We start from the raw sequence: 20,655 nt of genomic DNA, 5'->3' as shown, positions 1-20,655 counted from the left end.
ATCACCCCAGGCCTCCTAGCTCTTTGGCTGGGTTTACATTTATTGTTAGAATCTGAGATAAGACTCAAAACATGGTTTTAATTTTGCAAGCATGTTAAGCATTTAGAAAGTGCCCAAGGATAGGCAGTTCTCAGCCTCAGCCTCCTTGGTACAGCCTGGAAAGATCTCACGCCCATGGCTACCTCTGCCATCCCAGGGGTGCCCACAGTCTGCAGGAACGTCACGCCATGAAAGACACTTGACTTGCTGCTAAGGCTCTCACTGCACACCACAGCATCTCATTCTTGATAATTTCCCTCTATACTCTGTAAACTCAGAGCTCTACATAAACGCTGGTTCCAGTAAGTCTTAGGACCAACCCTTCGATCTAACAGAATCCTTGAAGTGCTGCCTTAACCCTAGTGTAGCTGTCAGAGGGTCTCAAAGAACACGTGCCTCCTTCAGCATGACCTTCAATGACTAAAAATGTCACCCTAAATAACCAAGTGCCAGCACAGGCCCAGGAGGACTATTCAGGAAGCCTACCAATATAAAAGTTTCACCCTCTCTCTGAGGATTTTATTAACTAAACAAGAGAAGACGACGTACTAAGAAACAGCAACATAAAGAATTCCTCTTTACACGAACCTGGACGTGTTGGTGCGGGAGGTCTGCGAGTGCTTCGCTATCGAACCCCTCTCAGTAAGCAGCATCTCAGCTACCTCATCAGATCCAAACCAGCAGACTCTTCCACTTCATCCCCAACACAGCATTCAGCCACCTTCCTAAGGCTCAATTTCTCTGAGTTCTTCACTTCTTTCACCCCTCATATCTAGTCCACCAAAACAAGTCCCTGAAAAGTTTCCTCCATAATAATCAGTTTACCTACCATGTCTTTTTCAGTATGCAATAAGGTTACCACAACTTCAAAAATCACCTCTTTTCCCCTCCCAACTACTCTACACACAACAGCAAGGCCTTGCTTTAGAATCTTCTGGATAATGTCACCACCTTATTTCGCAAACTATAAAAATGTTCTACTGTTCAAGTCTCAATTTGACAAGAGCTACGAAAGCTCTGAAATGTCCCTTGCTCCCAAACTAAAATGACAGCTTCAACCAAGCAAAAATCCAAAGAACCTCAACTTGATAAAGAACCTTGAAAAGTTGTTCAGATCAGCTGCCAGAACCCCAGCCTGATGTGGAATCTCCGAGAACAAACCCCCTCAGCCGACACTGGCTGGGCTTGGCTACCTGCACACACAGTGCCCAGAGCCGCTCTTTCCCCATCTCATCCCCTGCTTTTGCCTACCCCAGGACTGGCTTGATGCTCTCCTTTCATGCATTCAGAAATGTTTCCTTCCCCCACCTAATGCTTTTTCAGGAGACTCTTCCTAAGAGTAATATCCTCTCTTGTCCATTAAAAAAAACAAAAGCTAAATCCTACTTCTTTTTTGAAGAAGATCATCAGCCCTGAGCTAACATCTGCCAATCCTCCTCTTTTTGCTGAGAAAGACTGGCCCTGAGCTAACACCCAGGCCCACCTTCCTCTATTTTATATGTGGGACGCCTACCACAGCATGGCTTGACAAGCGGTGCCATGTCCACACCCGGGATCCGAAGCAGCGAGCCCTGGACCACCGAGAAGCGAGAAGCGGAACATGCGCATATAACCGCTGCGCCACCGGGCCGGGCCCTAAATCCCACCTCTGATCTTGGAGATGGAGATCTTTCCTAAGATCTCCTAACTTCCAAATACAACAGATATTCATACTGCCTGTGAACTGAATTCTGCTCATCAGCAAAAAGGAATGGAAGATATAAGATAAGAAGCTACAAAGAAATACAGAGGGGAAGAGGAAAAAAACCTATAAACTTTGTGGCTGTTGAATGTTAAATGAGAGGTTAAATACCTTGAGAAACCGGCATGCGATTCACTGGCAGGGGCATGGGCCCATCTACAACGGCAGAAGAACAACTGGTTATTTAAAATAATCCTTCATCTAGGAATAAGGAATTTTATCTTGAGGACTACTTCAAACTTAAAGGGAAAACCAGTCAACAGGTCCCAAAGCACCGTGCATTCTGATGCCAGCGTACCCTTTAAGAGAGACTCAATGTCTAAACACAGGCCAGTATAGAAGGTCATGGCCACTATCACAATTTCCAAAGCGTGGGCTTCCTGAGAATATATGTATTCAGACACACACCAAAAACACAGAAGGAAAAACAAGCAAATAGACTGGCAGCTGATAGAAGGAAATGAAGTCCTTACTTGGAGGTCTCACAGGTTGTGCCTGTGGAATCCCAGGGGGCTGCGCCCCAGGGGCTGGTAAGGCTGGCTGGTTACCCAAGATGCCTTGTTTGTGTAAACGCGACCTCCGTTTTTCTTCTAGTTCTTTTTGTATCTTGTAGATTTTCTCTGCTAATAAGTGATAGTACTCATCCTAAAAAGCAGTAACATTCAATATTGTAAAAAACAAATGAGTGACTTGTTTTTGTATGTTCTAACTAAGAACTTTCGTATTAAGTACACTGGCAAACGTAAGTATGCAACACATCCAACTGATAAACCAAAGCTCCAAATTCTTGTTGAACTCCTAGTGACATTACAGGACTTATCCGACTGTAGGTACTAAATGCACATTACATTTCATTCCACAGCTGAATCTCTTCTCGGACAGTCACTGATGCCGGCAGTAACACAGTACAAACTATAAAGTGCATCCATGGATAAAACGCAGTTTCATATACCTCGTTTACCACTGTAGTGGTGACATACGTAGTTGACCAACAAAGATGTGCAGGCATCTCATGTCTTATCAGGGAAGTCTCCCTGGTCAGCGTCCTCAAGGTGATGAGTCTACCCGACTAACAGATGTCCCCATTTCCAGACAACAAGCCAGACAGATGCAGTTGTATCTACTGTAGGTGTTGTGCGGCCTGGAACATGTATGGCAACGTACCCTGCTGTTGGCAGACTCATACATGTCCCCTTCCACTTTCTTAGCATAAGCCACCAGGTTCTCCATGCGGCGATCCTTTAGGGCTGCAGGGTCAGGTGTCGGGAAAATGGCTTGGACGCTGAAAGGACAACACACGCTATCAACCGACTTTCAATACAACATCAGCATCTTGCCATTTCACACGTGACATGGAAAGAGAAGATAATCTACCTATGGGGTCAACACACTGTTGAGAGAAATCCCAAATCTCTCTCACCTAGCATATGAATACACAAATGAAGTCATTCTCTGGAGACAATAGTGACTTGTCAATTTATCTACAATTCAAACACACCAATATTTTGCTATTAACAATACAGTAGTCCCCCCTTATCCATATGTTCCAAGACCCTTAGTGAATGCCTGAAACGTTGGATAGTACCCAACTCCATATATACTACATTTTCTCCTATACATACATTCTCTCTGGCATATCCAAATTGTCAGCATCACTACTCTTGCAGTTTGGGGCCATTATTAAGCAAAATACCAGGGTTACTTGAAGACAAGCACTGCGACACAGCAACAGTTGATCTCCTAGTCAAGATGTCTACTAGGTGACCTAAAAAGCGGGTAGTGTGTACAGTGTGGATACGCTGAATAAAGGAATGATTCACATCCGGGGTGGGAAGGAGCGAGATGGCGTAAAATTTCATCAGGCTACTCAGAACGGCATGCAATTTAAAACTTATGAATTGTTTATTTCTGGAATTTTTAATATTTTCAGACCACAGTTGACCATGGGTAACTGAAACCAGAGAAAGTGAAACCACAGATAAGGGGAGACTACTGTTAAGTGCTGCGACATCTCAAGAATAATATGATTTCAAATTCCTAATTTTTAAACTCTATTACAGAAAATTTTGATTAAAATAAAGAAGAGGGGCCGGCCCGGTGGCACAGCAGTTAAGTGCGCACATTCCGCTTCTCGGCAGCCCAGGGCTCGCTGGTTTGGATCCCGGGTGTGGACATGGCACCGCTTGGCAAGAGCCATGCTGTGGTAGGCGTCCCATGTATAAAATAGAGGAAGATGGGCATGGACATTAGCTCAGGGCCAGTCTTCCTCAGCAAAAAGAGGAAGATTGGCAGATGTTAGCTCAGGGCTAATCTTCCCCCCAAATAAAAAAATTAATAAAATTAAAAAAATAAATAAATAAAATAAAATAATGAAGAAAAAAAATTCCAAGGGAATTGAGTTGATTAACATCACTTTTAATTTAACTTAACTAGCTTGATAAAGTTAACTATTAACTTCCTGGATGTTAATTGATTGTTCGGTGGTACTCACACGCCAACTGTATTTACCAGGCCCCAATCTCCCTAATTCTCAAGGGTCTTCCACAACCATAATCTTGAGCCATTAAATAAGGCAAAGCTTTTGAGACAATCCCTGCCTCCTCATTTATCCCAGAGCTCAGAGGACAGACGGTCTGGCCAAACCAGGAATCTTGGCCTCTGTGGCACGGGTCAGTTCATGCCTCTCTTCAGGGTAGAGCCAGAGATGCTCTGACACCCCCCACTGGGGACACAGCGTCTGGGATTCTCTGGCCTGCTAGCAGTCTCTGTGACTTCCTAAACAAGCACATGACCTTCTTCAGGTGCTAGTGGTATTGGCACCTGGGCTCGGGGGAGCACTCAGGAATTCAATCAGACATATATGAAATCTCAAAACTGTCAAACTGTCACCAGCCACAAAATGTTCCTGTCTCATGTGAGTAATGGGTGAGGTGGGCACGTACAGTTTATGCACTAGATGGCTCCGCAGGTCCTGAGTGACATGTTCGTGCCAGCCTTTCCGAACACCCGTGCTGGAAGGAGGTGCCGCTGTAGGTATAGTGCTGAGGGTTCCAATGTTTCCAGAGTTTGAGCCATCATTCATCAGCGGGCTGAGGGAAGAACAAGAACACTTCATCCAGCTCCTGAAGTCACTCAAAAGTGCTTCAGTTAAGTAAGATTCTTCAACCGCATGTGACTTCTAAACAGAAGCCTGAGTCAGGAGAGCCAGGTGATGTATGGACTACACAAGCGCAATCATGTTTTATCTGCAGTCTGCTCCACATTTATACTGCAAAAAAAAAGCATTCCCCCCACCACCCTGCTTAAACCATTTTCTCTGCCGCAAGTTTAGAAAAAGAATCAGAGTTTTGTGTGATTCCCAGACCACTTTCATGTGCGACTGTCACTCAGATAGGAGCCGACTAAAACATGGGTCTTACTTTGTGGCCCCAAGGGAAGTTGGAAGAGCTGATTCTGAAATCAAATTTGGTGGCTGCTGATCTGTTGTTATCCCTCCTGCTGGAATGTTCATTGGGTTATTTCCTTTAAAGACAGAAAGAAAAGAAATCAACCAATTCCTAAATCATAATATACACAAAGTTCTGAAAACAGATAAGTCACCATACAAATAAGTGATTCTTATGAGTTATAATAATAAACAGTATGGCAGGAACTCTGGGAGTTGTATTCATGGAGGCTAGCTGTTAGCCTAAGTGTGCTATGTACTCTGTGGCTGTGGAAAAAATTAGAAATGATCCACTTGCAGCTTCAGATCTTGATTCTGACTTCATTAAATATCGTGCCCTAAACAACAAAGCTGATCTGTCACATATATTTGCGTCATCTTTTGTTTTTGGCTTTTTTTTGCATATAAGAAAGTAAAATCATAGAAATTAGGTGCAAGTGAAAAACTTTTATAAAAGGTCAATTTGTCTACAGTATTCATTTTAAAGTAAGAAAAAGGTGAGACTCAGAGAGGTTAACAGTCTTGTCCCAAATTATACTATCACTAGGGGTAAAGTTAGATTAGAACTCAAATCTTAGGACTCCAACCCAGTTTCCTGGCCAGTAGAAGCTAAATATACATTAGGGCAGCTGTTTTCCAAAAAGCAACAAATGAGATGCTTTTAACTGATCATTTTTAAGGTTAAAATACTTATTACTCTATCAGGAAAAGAAGAGAACTAGCACAACAACTTTGATTTGCTTGACAAACTGGTTGGCTTAAGCCTAAGATTAAAGGGCTGTGTCAATTTAAAGAAAAATATTTAGGAAACAATATGTAGGGATGGAAACAATATGCAAAAATTGTGGAGATATGTGAGCAAATGACCAAACACTGGCAAATAACGGGTTGAGATGACATTTAGAAATACTGATACATGGAGAAGGCTGAAACAGGAGAGATTTTCTGAGACTCCTGTTAACCTGCCCATATCTAGGCTGGTCACCTCCAGCTGTGTGGGGTAGCCCAAGTCCAAGACATGCTAGGAATTGGCAGACTATCTACGAGTTCTCCATCAAATAAATGGTCTACTGAGAGTCAATGCAAGTGGTACAACCATAATTCTAGTTTGTGAGATTCTGCATTCTGACCCACAAGAGAAGCCCTTTATGAAAACTGTCCAGACAGAAGTGGCACGGCAAGCAACAAAAATGTTGGTTCATTTACAAATGCTATTCTTTTTCTAAGCCTGTAACATATTCCTTGTATCCGACACTTTAGTCTTTTCCTGGAAGTTCTTTTACTGCAATCATTTAAAAGATATCATCACCATAATATATACATATATTAATTTGAATTTAAAGTAAAAACAATAACTGAAAACAGCCTTGGGTTCCAAGAAGACTTGTTACTCCCATCACTGCATTTGGACAAAGTTCTCGAGAGTTCCTTCACCTACCCAGGGGGTTGAGAGTCCTCATCTGCTGGTGAGTTTGTGGCTGTGCTGGTTGCTGGCCAGGAACCTGAGGCTGCAGCTGTGTCTGGGGCTGGTTCAGGTAGGGGAGTCCAAGAGCAGCATACGCTCGTTGCATGGAGCTGGGGTCTATGGGATTTGGGTTACTTAAAGAAGTGGCATTCTGTTGGCCTGTGCCAACAGAACCAATTGTGTTTTGAATTCCACTAGCTGGAGACCCCAGGATGGCTATAACAACAAACAAAAAGACAAACAAAAAGGTAAGTGAAACGGTTTAAAAACTACTGAGAAGCAAGTAAAATCTTATCAAAAGACCATCCCTGTATGTCACAAAGCATTAGAACAAGGCTACTGAGAAAGGCACTGTGCGGAGAGAAGGATCCTATTCTACTCATCTATTCTGCACAGTACAGTTGAGGAGAAAAAAAGCTAAAGAAAATTCAAGCTTCTATCTTAGAAAGCAACAGACCACAAAATCAGAGATCACTTAATAAAAGTTAATATGTGTTAAAGCCTAGAGACTCAAAAGAAGTCAGTTCCAGGGGAGTGGCAAACACATGGTAGTGGAAAGTGTTTTGATTCTTTGGGGGTCACCAGCCATCACTGAGACGAACTAAGGAGCGCCCCTCCTACTGCCGTCCCCTGAGCCCTTCACTGTTCACCTGTACAGGCACAGAGGATCAACAGAAGGAGCAGAGGTGATAATCAGGTGATGAGTTCTGTTACTTATTAACAAATCTATGATGTGATCTTCCAAATAACAAAATCACAATTCCTCGGAACTTATGCATACAATGACCACATTAATATCACATCTTTCTTTCCTAGCATTTCCTCCACAGGAGATCACCACGCTGAGCTCCCTGGCTGTGTAAAGCTATTCAAGAAATATCATGATCGATTGACTGATCTACTTGAAATAACGAATGAAGAGGGCTTGGCGATTCTGCAAGGATGTTCATTTATCCAGGTGCCACCCTACCTACCACTGATCTTAAGGAACTGATTCTGCCTCGTGCAGCCATCCTTAGCTTCCACCACCTGGCCTACTGGTGGCTTGCACAGCATTCCCTCCAGCTACCCCACATACCTGGCTAACCCTAGGAGACCAAAGGAAAATCTGTGGCAACATAAACAACCCGATTCTCAAGGACTTCAAAGTTAACTGAGAGATGACCCCAAACTTGCAACTCCTTGGTCAATTCAAGTTCAATTTATCCATCTGTCCAACTGTTTCTTCATCCATCCATCCATATGTTCTCATTTGATGACCATTTACCATATGACAGAAGTTTCATATTGTACTATTTATTCTTAAGCGTTCCCTTCTTTCCAACTTTCCCCAAACTTTAGTCCTACTATAAACAGCAGCTTATAAAACTGATACTAAAACATAAGATCTTTGATACATAAAACACTATCACTAAGCTTTTCTTTCAAATTCAGACCATTATGTGTAACAGTAATATTCTCACATTCAGCCATCAGTGAAACTATAACATCAACAACTCAAATATTTATCAGAGTAACTTAATTAAACCAAAATGTGTAGAAAAAATCTTGGTAATTACACATTCCATACTATTAACTTTTCTAATAAGGATATTCAGATCTCAAACTCATTAACACTCGTTAGACACAATTACACACACCAAGCACCTCATTATTATAAATGAAAAGCAATTCCCAAGGTACACTTTATGACAAGTGTATAGCTGAAATAAGTCATGTACAATACCTATAAAAGTGTTTTTTCTAATAGTTAATACTCCCCAAAGCTTTAAACATGTGCCCATTGTACCTCTGAAACTGACATGTTAAATTTTCTGAAAGTACTATGATGTAGAAGGAAAGTAAAAATGGTAGGACAATTTATTTTTCTATCATCTTGTGGTATAAGAAGGAAGAGACCCAGACTACTTTTGATACACAGAGTGATCAACTGTGGAGAGGAATGTGAAGAAACAAGGTACCTCTGTTTCTGGGTAAAGATGTAATAGCTGGGCTTTAACTACGACTTCTTCCCATTGTATTCCATTTTCATCCACCCTTCCCCAAATGCCATCCTTTTAGCCAAAACGCCCCACCATAGGGCAAATGCCATTCCCAAGCCCAAGGCCCTTATGGGGTAGCCAGTCTCCCACAGAAGCTGCAGACATGGTCACTGTATTTTGCATTTGTGTTAAACGCATTTATTTCCTAAATGTAAAACATTACTATATTTTTTATTTTAAAAGAAAATATATCAGAAGACAAGCATTTGGAACTTGATATTTCTAACAATTCAAAGGAAAGGAAAACAAAGTACAAACAAACAAAAAAGGTCTCTGATATTTAAGTGTGGTCCAGTTTGAGTCCAAGTGATGCTATGAGATGACACAAATACCTCAGGGTAAGGCGGCACAGGCATTTGCTAGGAGTCACGCTGATGGAAAGGGGAGTTACCAGGTAAAAGTGACCACAAACTTAGTCTCATGAGCCCCAGATGTTCCCACCCCTCCGTGAGCGTTCTGATCTCTTGGGCTGCGGCCATTCTTCCCTGAATTCCCACAGCACCCACTGGCTCTCTGCTTCTCTTCGGACATTTACACTTCACATGTTCACCCGCTCACTCCACAGACTGAGTGAGCGCAGACTGAGTGTGTGGCACTCTACTAGGCTCCAGGACATGGTGTGAGCACAAAGCCTGCACTCATGGAGCATAGGGTCTGTTGGGAGAGACAATGGATTAATCTAATAATCACCTAACGAATGTAAACCTGCAGTTCTTGACCCTGTATCAGAGAAAATCATGCTCATCTCATCTTTCCTGTCCATTCCCTGAAGGTGGACCAATGTGACTCATTTCGATTCTTCACATGCTGCAGTGCCTAGTCCAGGGCCTCATAAAGTCTCTTGCAGAGTTCAGGTGGGCTGCAGCAGTCTAGCAGAGCAACTGGCATTCCTAAGGCCCTCCCAGCTGCAGCACTGAGTGCCTTCAGACTGGACAAAAAGTAAAGGAGCACTAAAAACAGCAATGCTCTATTCATCCGGCATCACGGAGAAGGAGGCTTTCTTCACTAATCAATTTTACACATTATTGATGTTTACCTCTTTAAATGTCAAAACCTCTTGCTCTTTTTGCCATTTTTACATCTTCTTTCCTTTCTGAGAGCTTAACTCTTTATGTTTCATACACAATCAATTGACTGTCATGCCACACAGTGTCTCAATACATCAGCATGGGGTCTTCTTTGCCTATCAGTTGGCATTTCTGCTACCAGCACATCTTCAAATCACCCCCCAACACCCCCGCTGCCCCACTACTCCCCTTGTGTTGCAGCTTAATCAGGAGCCAAACCCAGGAAATAAAAGGCCAAGTTGTACCGTGGGCTCTTCCCAAGACTCACCTGTCACTTTTAACTCAGGTCCAAGGCAGTCCTTCCCCAGTGAACATAAAGTTGTTCTACTAATCCACGGGCAGCATACGCTACAAACTTGCAACGTTCAATTCGCCAGAAACTTCAGTCTCCAATCATTCTCAATAAAACTGGACTCAATTTGGAAATCCAATGAAAACTGATGCAAATTAAACTCCGAAGCTTTATCAGGGTGGTGGGAGACACACCACAAAGCAGGCAAAGGAGCTACTATCTAGTCATCGTTGAGATTTCTACTGAAAGTCTCGTGCTGGAATTTACTCAGATGTGCAGAGTTCCTCCCACACCACAATGCCTCACAGGTGCTGTGTGCACCAGACCACCTTCCTATCCAGCGTCTTCATGTGCACAGTGCAGCGCATGACAACAAAGGGGAGCACCAAAGCCCTGGTGCCAGGCCTCCCATCATAGCTACCACGGAGCAAGAAGAATGCACAAGCCCTCCAATAGGTTTTCTTCAGAAACCAGAGACTCGGGGCGGGGGGCAGGCAACAATGTGTCATCCAGAAGAGCAAGGACAAAGCTATTCCAATGAACTACATCACCAATGACTGTTTGGTACTTAAATCGGGCAAACAAGCCCACCACTCTTGTCCCTACAGCCATTTAGGTTCCACTGCCCCATGTGCTCCCCACCCCAACCAAAGTACGTCAAAAGAGGTGTCTGAGCATCTCTTAAGAGCTCTGAGGGGGAACAAGGGCCTGTCAACACACACTTATCGAACACCTATGCAGGCTACTCCACGAGGGGCAGTTTTCAGGAGGCAGATCTGGACTCAGTGTCATGAAGGAAGGCATTTCAAACAATCAGAGGTCCTAAAGTTGAACAAATAGCTAGGCCACGTAGTGAGCGCCAAGCTAGTGGAGGTATTCGAGCAATAGGCTGGAGAACTGCTGACTGAGACAGTCAACGGGCTCACGCCACAGCTCAGCCCAGATCCAAGGCTGCCATGGGCAATGAGGAAGTTTGGCTCAGCACTGGGACTGACCCTGTAGTATCGCATTTTGACAGTCCTTGTGGGATGCTGAACTGGGAAACCCAAGGTTTCCCCCAGAGAATGACTCAAACCTTCTTAGCAGCTCCAGGACGGATACGCAGCCCTTCAAGGCATCCAGAGCAGTGCAACTCAGCCGCTAACATGCAAACCAATCACCTGGGAATTTGTTAAAACGCAGATTGTAATACAGGAAGTCTGGGATGGGGCCCAAGTTTCTGCATTTCTAACAAGCAATCTGGGACTGCCTGTGCAGCTGGTCTGAGGACTACACTTTGAACAGCAAGACCCTCACTGATGAGAAAACAGGAGTTCAAACAGAGAATTGAGTCACGGATCCAAAGAGCTCCAGTCCCCTATGCCACCCTGTGCACTGGAGTTTACTGGGAGTCAGATGCCACGACTAACATTTAGATATATACCTTGAAAAATCCTAATTATTCAATAAAATCTGAGTATCTCTATAAGGGATAGACACCTTGACATCAGTGATGACAGAATCTCTAGAAAACAACTCAAAGAAAAATCAAACAAAATCTCATCATAGCCCAAAAAGGTAACCAACGGTCTGGGTTTCATTTCAAAGACCATCAGATTAGCTCCACAGGTGATTCCCTCAGGTTCTCTCAATAGACACCAATGAGAGAAGTTAGTGGGATGTGTGCACCAGGTAAGGTGAGCATCTGTGGGACACCCTGCCCAGAAAGCTCAGCCTCAATGGGTAGGGGGCACACGCTCCTCAAGCAGGCACCAGTAGGTCTCAGACAGCCCCCAGGGGTCTTCACCACCTTGGTGCTGCAAACAGTCCCTCTCTCTCTGAATCACCTTGCTTGCACAGGAACTCTGAGTCCTGTCAGATCCGTGTCCTCGTAGGCATGTCAGCTGTGCTGACACTGTTTGTGCTGTCTAGAATGTTCCTCCATTGTTATTTTATTGAAATTGGACTCCATCAAGCCCTACCCTCCAGTACACTCTGATCCTCTCCTCAAAGATTGCTGATACTACTGACATCATTTTCAATGCAGATATTCTGACCCTGGAACCTGACCTTAAGCTATAGGAGGGTCAGATCCACATTTCTTTTCTATTGGCTGACCTCAGTGTTCACACGTGATAAGCAAATTTGCTTTAGGAGAGGAGAAACAACAACAAACATTTACAGAAAAGACATTCCTGAAACTTTCTCACTCATCATATCAAATGCTTCTATACTCACAAAACCACAGTGCTAGAGCCAGAAGACCACATTCAAAGCTGAAACTTAACTTGAGAAGTATTTAAAAATTTTTTAAATAAGTGCTTTCATTTCTTTCACGAAAAATTACCAAACCTTGCACAAAGTTAATCTAAATATTCCCGTGACTTTATAAATTCACCCTGGTAACACCTTACGTTATGACTAGTAGAAACACTGCGGTTTACCACTTCAGAGAGCACGCACTGGATCGATTGTCACACCAGTTAGGCAGTTATAAGGATGTTTAAAAAAAAAAACCACATACATTTCTTTTTTTTTTGAAACAAAAACCACATAAGTGTTTCTTAAAAAGAGAAATCACAAAAGTTTACAATTGTCATGGCAATATATACCAAAAACAAAAGGTCCCAGAAGGCCACACCCCCAAATTAAAAGCTCAGAAGGAAGTCTTAACTCATTATTCATGGAATCAATACCGTACAACTACAAACTCGGCAATGAGTATTTTGGCACTTAAAAGCCTATTATTGGGGCCAACGCAGTGCCATAGTGGTTAAGTTTGCATGCTCTGCTTCAGCGGTCCAGGGTTCACCAGTTTGGTTCCCAGGCATGGACCTACACAATGCTAGTCAAGCCATGCTGTGGCGGCGTCCCACATACAAAATAGAGGAAGACTGGCACAGATGTTAGCTCAGTGCCAATCTTCCTCAAGCAAAAAGAGGAAGACTGGCAACAAATGTTAGCTCAGTGCCAATCTTCTTCACCAAAAAAAAAAAAAAAAAAGCCTACTATTAAAATGCATCCTAAAACACAGATTATAACCATCACAATATACTAGCTAAAAAAAAGTTTTACACGAACTTGGAGGGAAAACAGACTATTCCACTAGAACTACTATCCAAAGATTCCTAGAACTTCACTTTATATAAGAGATGTCCTGGAAAATTGTATTAATTCAAATTTTGGTCAACCAAATAGAAATTTAACTGACTTAAGGAAAGTGACTTTTAAAGGAAACTTAGTATGAGTTAAGGAGGGAGGGAGGGTGGATAACAGGCCCATGACCCCGGAATGTCTCTCCTATGTGAGGTGGACACTCTGCTGTGCGGAGTTGGCTTGATAGGTGCCCTCTGAGGAGGGAGGGGAGCTGGACTTAAAGGAAAAGCACATGAGCTAGCCCTGGCACTCTACTCCATGACTACTAGGAAAAACGTGCTTTTCCATCTTTCCCTGCCACTCAGAAACAATCAGAAAGAAAAACAGCATATTTTCTCCAGACAGCAGTGGGGTCTTGAGGAAGATGACCAAGAAGAATGAGAGTAATGAACAGGTAACCACAAACAGGAGAGGGTGGCAAGATGGCAGAGACAAGATGGAGAAAGATGAGGAAGACTGTGCTGTGCTGGAAGTCACAGGGAACAGCGCCAGCCGAGAGGTGACATGAGATCAAAGGGCATGTCCTATCTGTCCAAACTGACAGTCACATCCAAAGACCACAGTTTTACCTCTGAAATGACAGAAAAGGATTTAAAATTAGGAAGAGATGCTCATCCTTTCATGGTTCTGACGCCTACAGGGAGGCCTCCTGAGTAGGGATCACTGCTTAACCGATCAGGTAAGGGCCACACCGATGACTTGAAGACAACAAACAATGGGAATGAGCAGGATGTGGCCGGCCAGTCCTGGGGCAGAGACTCTCAATCTGTTCTGAATACACTGTTAGTTATGCAAAATAGGTTTGGGAACTGCATCTCCATGGAGGAGGGAAAATCTCCCAAATGTCTACCTGTGGGATTTTACACTGACCTGGACTGACTCTTCTCTAACACGGAGTCCTCAGAACTTACTTTAGGATAAGGGGTTTCTAATTCCAAAAGAATTGTGCCCTCTCTTTCCCCCGTCCCCCTCAAGTCACCACCATTATGGTGACATGACATTCACTCAGATACTGAGTATCTGCCAAGAAACAAGAAGAGTCGTCACGCCGGCTCTTTGATCAAAGTGACCCTCCTCTTTTGCACCGCTCCACTGCTGCCAATTCTAGTGTGTGTGTGCGCGGGAGGGCGGGGAACGAAATTCCAAAATGATCACGTCCACTGAGCACATTGAGAATCTGTCAACTGGCTAAGCTTAGCTTCGTCCTCATGTCACTGTACGTCTCCATCTTCATATCTTTGCTCACCACTCTACTTTGTGGTTAGTAATTTCTGCCCTGCTTCCTACCTACTCTGTATTCTCTTTAGAAATAGCTTATTTTCTCATCTCCAAGCTTCTCTACCCCCAGTGCTCACTTACTTTGTTGGTTTCGCTTGTCACTGGCATTTTTCAAAGGGAGGCAAACAGGACAGTCATGTCGTGTGCAGTTCTTCCAATGAGAGATGATTTGTCGTGAAGATGCACAATGGGCAACTATGACCAGAAAAACAACGAGATGTTATTTTTCTATCCAAATCGTCACACTTTCAATTACACCTAAATTATAATGCCAGATTCCAAAAGAAAATGGTAACAAGTGTAACCATAACACAGTACAGGCAGTCCTCAACTTACAAACAGGCTGTTTTCCAAAAAGTTTGTAAGTCGACTGTTGAGAATTCCAAACAAAAACTTCCCGTAGAAGCAATGTTATGAATGATGGTGATTAAGGTTCAGCCCACAAGACAAAAACAAAACAAAAACTATTTGCCCTAAAATACTAAATAACTGGAATGAAAGGGAAAATAATAATTCCATAATGTCACTATTTAAAATAAAAATTTTACATAATGTTTAAGGATGAAACCATCTAAATACTATAGTTGAAGAAATATAGACAGAGAAGCAAATGAGAAGTCTGTGGAGACTCTGAAGGGGACCCCAGCCACTTTCTGAAGCACTTGAGAGGGTACTTGAACGTGGTTACTCTCATTCTTTATCTTCACTTCCATCCTAAGGTGTGGTGATTTCTTTCTAAAGGTCTTGCATGACCTTCCTCTGCTTCTCCATCAGGAGCAGGGTTATGCTGGGGACTCACAAATGTCACAAAGGGAGAGGGGGAGATCAGGGAGAGAGTCTCCCCAAGGTTTAGAAGCACAAGCAAGAAGAGAAGGAAAGAGGATAAAGATTAAAGGAAAGTAGAAAGAAAGTGTTAGAAGAAGAAACACTTCCATCCGTAGAATCGAGGTGTGCGCCAGAGAAGAGGGAGAAGGGTGGTGATTCACCACGTGACGCGCCTGATTCACCCCTTCCTCAAGGGGGAGGAAGGAGGAGGCAGGGATGATACGGTGCGCACAGCTCCCCATGTCATGGACAGTCACCAGGGCAACTTTGCTGGTACCCTGATTAGCCTCAAGATGAAAGTGGGGAGGAGCAAGACAGTGAGCTCCTGGCCGCCTGAACACATGAAACAATAAGACAGATGCTCTAGGTTTAGAGAAGGGTATGGGTGTGCATTTGCATGTCCTAGGTTGCCCAAAAGAAAACCATGATCCATACACTTAGGATGAAGACAGTGCTCAAGAAGTGACAAATATCTTCCATGACAGAGTAAGGAAGAAAAGAACTAATGCAGGGCACAGCCTCACCCAGTAGAAGTTCACAGAATATTGTAAAACCAAACTGCCTTTCTCCTCAGCAGGTAAGCGTCTCAGTGGCATCTGACTGGCTGTAGTGTGGGCATGTAGGTTGGGAAACCTTAATTAACAAGAGATCTGCCTAAGAGTAATAAAGACCAATTTCATCCTAAGCTCTGCCACTGGGATTTCAGAAAACAGCACTTACCTTGACAGGCTTTCCCAGCCTGACAATGTGTCATGTGATTCAAAACATTCTTCATGGTTCGACAATGTGGGAGAGAGCAGGCCCGAACCTCTCCGTTTGCTTGTTCTCGTCTCTGACACTTATGAGCGTGAAGCAGTAGAACCAGCTGCTGCTGTATCAGTTTGCGTTTTTCAGGATCTGCAGTGGGGCCCGTTGCAATTGCTTGTGTGGGTACTATTCCCACTGCTGTTTGCATCTGAGACTAAAATAAAACAAATTAATAAAAATATTTTAATAAGCTTTCAGAGTTCCAATTCATGTTCATTAATTAGTTTTCAAACTAATGCTAAAGCTGATGGATAATATCGGCCACAGAGAGAAGACAGCTGCTGTGGATCTTTAATTTATCAGGGACTTCAAGGAAGATCCAGAAGCACAGAAATAAACCAACTCAGAAGCAAGGCTGATTAAAGTCTACTCATGTATGATTATCTTGGAGCAAGAAAATGATCCTTATTCTTAACTACAGTAACCAAAATCCAACACACTCTACAACACATACAAGTGCAGGAAAAGCCGTGTATTACATTGGGTTGAGCCATATGAACCTGCTGCTTTTGTAGGCCCAAATGGCCAAACATTGGCTAAAAAGACTGCCGAGACCTGATCAACCACAACCGGCTGCAAAGTATCTGATGGAGCAGGAGAATCGGAGCCACCCTTTGGATTTCACTATCTCGTGACCAGGACAACACTTGCAGCACTCATTACCTCTCCTGAAAGAATAATACGACACTCATCCTTAACACGACCATCCAGCACAAGTGTTAATGCTTATGAAATGCTTTCCCTCCCATTAAAATTTCCAGTCGGACATCTGACAACAACTTTTTCAAAAAGTATTTGATGATCCGCTAAAGATACAGAAATAGAGTTTACTTGCTTTCACCTTTTCAAACATAACAAGTGAGACCAACAATACCTCTTAACTACAAAGAAAATGGAAAAGGAGACCTGTGGAGTCTTATTCTTTACAAACTACCAACACTCTTCAGAAAAACTCACTAAAGAAACTTATGAAATAAGAGAGATGTAATGTTCCTAATGTGCAGTAATGTACTCCATGGTTCAAAGACTTCTAATCTTCCCTAAACTCTGACACTCGAACACTCCCCACTTGATTTCACCACACCCACTGCCCCCTCTAAAGTACACCACCACTCGGGCTCTTCAAATTAAGAATTAAAGCTGTATCCTTGCACTTAGGAGAAAACGATAAAAATATTTCTTAATGAACCAAAGCTCATTTTTAAAAAGTTAAAGGGTTTTCTGTCTTGGTTTCATCTTTACGAGAACTCAGAGAATAAGCGTGCAGGAAAGCTGCATGGCTTCACTCACAAGCACAACTCCTGGAAGCAAAAGGAAAGTTCTCAGCGAGAGGCAGAGCATCCTGACTGGAGAAGGACTTAACTCCTAAGAGAAAACAGCCTTGTCTCCTTACGTTGACTTTTCCCTGATTATAAAAGTAAAATATGCATGCTGCAGAAAATCTGGAAAGCAAAAGAACTACTACGGAAATAACAGCTGAAATCTTAATTTCCAGGAGTCTACTATTAAAGTGTTGATAGGTTTTTCTTCTTTCAGTCATTTTTTCTATGTACATGCACATGTATGCACCATAATCACTAATCTTCTACCATATCCTGGCATCTACTCCAGGGTCCGTCCCATACTATAAGTTGTCTTAGACAGTATCACAGCAGGATTTGTAATGAATAAATGGCTGTTCATTTATCCAATCCTCCATTGCTGTAATACACTGTATCTCCCTTTTTCTTGCAATTTAAAATAAAGCCTTGGACTCAATAAACAAACAGCCTTGGACTATGCCCCCAGCAGCATTCAGTATCAATGTTAAAAGTCTCCTCCTGAATCAGCTTATTCCTATGGACTAGAAAGTCCAACCAGAAATCAGTAGGAATGGAGATACGGAAGAATGTGAGAAATGTAAGATGACCCTTATTTAGGTCTCTTTCTTTCTCACATACAAAAATTTCAAACACCATTATCACACCTAACAAAATGAACAATAATTCTTTAACATTCGCTGATACCTAGTCTATATACAAATTTCTCTAGTTGCCCAAAAACCATCTTTTAGAGCTGGTTTGCACAAATCAGGACCCAATTAAGGCCCACATCCTACATTTGGTTGTTGTTTTTAAGGTTCTTCACCTACTGCCACCATCCCCCTTTATTTTCTCATGACAGTGACTTGTTGAAGAGACCAAGCCAGCTGTCCCCCTGCTGTTTCTTAAAATACGGAAATGCTATGTACAAAAAAAAAAATCACACAATAATCAGGTAAAAATTCTAACCTTACAATTATTATAAACAGATTGTTTTTAAGTTACTGAAAATTAACACACTGTTTCTCATTTGGGATGTTCTTCGTAGCACCTTTGGAACTAGACCATATGTTGAAACTTTCACATGCAGAAATAGCGTAGCTGGAAACTCCATGGCACATTCAAAGCTTAGTCTATTATTTGTCTATCTGTAGACACTGAATGAGCTCTACATTGTTTACATGTGTCTCAAAAGCAAATCAGAGAGTCAAGCCAAGTCAACAGCAAAATGGAACAGAACATGTCTATCTCACGTCCCTATGCTTGGCCCTCCCCATATAACTCCATATACTTGTACAGGGCTAGTCCAGTGTGCAAAATTCTTACAAACTCAGGTAGTGTTTAATTTCCTCCTCCTCTCAGATTGGTGTTCAATGAGATGAAAGGGCCTGAAATCCATGTAGGAAGCATCCTTCAGACTCTACCAATTTCTGTACTCAGTCTCCAGACTGTGTCCAGACAGGCACAGAGAATAGAATGAAAGTGCTTAGACAAGAACCTCCCTTTAATCATACAGAAGAAAAACTGCCGTGTTGTAAATTTCCCCCGAAGTAATGTATAAATTTTATGCAATTTTGTTTGTTTTTTGCAATAACCAAGAAAATTCTGAAAAACAGTTAAGAATAAAGGAGGAAATCTATCTTGCTAGATACCAAAACTATAAAGCTATAGATTTCTTTACACAGATCCAGAAGAAGACACATGTACACATGAAATTAGTGCATCATAAAGGTGGTATTTCAAATTGGAGGGTAGTGGTGGCAATCTTTGATCCCTATAGCACCTTAAAATATAAAAATAAATTCTAGACGAATTAAAGTGAATAAAAAATAGATTAAAATGGATAAAAATATTAGAAAAAAGTAGTATTCTCAGAATGAGGATAAGAAAAACTTAACATAAAGACATAAGAGTAAAGTTTAAAAAGTGAAAAACTGAGGGAAAAATGGTTGTCTCTGAGAAGTAGAAATACTGAGCCAAAAGACAGGACCTGTTTTTTTTCTTTATTGTGGTCATATTAGCTTATAACGTAGTGAAATTTCAGTCGTTATTACTTGTCATACAACATATCAGTATGCCCCTTCACCCCTTGTGCCCACCCTCCACCCCGATTCCCCCAGTAGCCACTAATTTGTTCTTTGTCCCTAAGTTTGCTTATCTTCCACATGAGTGAAATCATATGGTGTTTGTCTTTCTCTGTCTGGCTTATTTCGCTTAACATTATGCCCGCAAGGTCCATCCATGTGGTTGCAAATGGGACAATTTTGTCTTTATTATGGCTGAGTAGTATTCCATTGTATATATCCAATCATCAGCCAGTGGGCACTTGGGTTGCTCCCATGTCTTGGCTATTGTGAATAATGCTGCAGTGAACACAGGGGTGCCTAAGTCTCTTTGAACTGTTGACTTCAAGTTCTTTGGGTAAATACCCAGTAGTGGGATAGCTGGGTCATACGGTATTTCTATTTTTAATTTTTTGAGAAATCTCCATATTGTTTTCTACAGTGGCTGTACCAGTTTGCATTCCCACCAGCAAGGGATGAGGGTTCCCTTTTCTCCACAGCCTCTCCAATATTTATTGTTTTTTGTCTTGGTGATTACAGCTATTCTAATGGGCGTAAGATGACATCTAAGTGTAGTTTTGATTTGCATTTCCCTGATGATTAGTGATGTTGAGCATCTTTTCTTGTGCCTATTGGCCACCTGTACATCTTCTTTGGAAAAATGTCTGTTCATATCCTCTGCCCACTTTTTGACTGGGTTGTTTGGTTTTTTGTAGTTCATTTGTGTGAGTTCTTTATGTATTATGGAGATTAACCCCTTCTCAAATATATGATTTGCAAATATTTTCTCTGAGTTGGTGGGTTGTTTTTTCATTCTGATCTTAGTTTCCTTTGCCTTCCAGAAGCTCTTTAGTCTGATTAAGTCTCATTTGTTTTTGTTTCCCTTGTCTGAGTGGACATGGTATTTGAAAAGATCCTTTTAAGTCTGATGTCAAAGAGTGTATTGCCTATATTTTCTTCCAGAAGTTTTATGGTTTCAGGTCTTACCTTCAAGTCTTCGGTCCATTTTGAGTCTGTTTTTGTGCACGGGGAAAGATAATGGTCTACTTTCATTCTTTTGCATGTGGATGTCCAGTTTTCCCAGCACCATTTATTGATGAGGCTTTCTTTTCTCCATTGTATGTTCTTGGCTCCTTTGTCAAAGATTATTCTGAG

At 42.2% G+C, this 20,655-nt stretch overlaps 1 protein-coding gene across 1 annotated transcript in view; it reads right to left on the bottom strand.

Annotated features, from left to right (window-relative positions):
* CREBBP (CREB binding protein) overlaps positions 1-20,655 on the bottom strand; it is a 131,392-nt gene that overhangs the window by 40,660 nt on the left and 70,077 nt on the right. Inside the window, exons 4-11 of the mRNA XM_014833097.3 lie at positions 16,050-16,290; positions 14,586-14,699; positions 6,664-6,906; positions 5,200-5,302; positions 4,723-4,869; positions 2,945-3,062; positions 2,254-2,425; positions 1,892-1,936 (exon numbers count right to left, since the gene is read on the bottom strand). Coding sequence (XP_014688583.2) covers positions 1,892-1,936; positions 2,254-2,425; positions 2,945-3,062; positions 4,723-4,869; positions 5,200-5,302; positions 6,664-6,906; positions 14,586-14,699; positions 16,050-16,290 — 1,183 coding nt within the window. The remainder of the gene's footprint in view (positions 1-1,891; positions 1,937-2,253; positions 2,426-2,944; positions 3,063-4,722; positions 4,870-5,199; positions 5,303-6,663; positions 6,907-14,585; positions 14,700-16,049; positions 16,291-20,655) is intronic.

Source organism: Equus asinus, chromosome 14, assembly GCF_041296235.1.
Source record: "Equus asinus isolate D_3611 breed Donkey chromosome 14, EquAss-T2T_v2, whole genome shotgun sequence".
Taxonomy (NCBI): domain Eukaryota; kingdom Metazoa; phylum Chordata; class Mammalia; order Perissodactyla; family Equidae; genus Equus; species Equus asinus.
The sequence above is the reverse complement of the archived record's forward strand: the minus strand, read 5'-3'. Positions and strand labels throughout refer to the sequence as shown.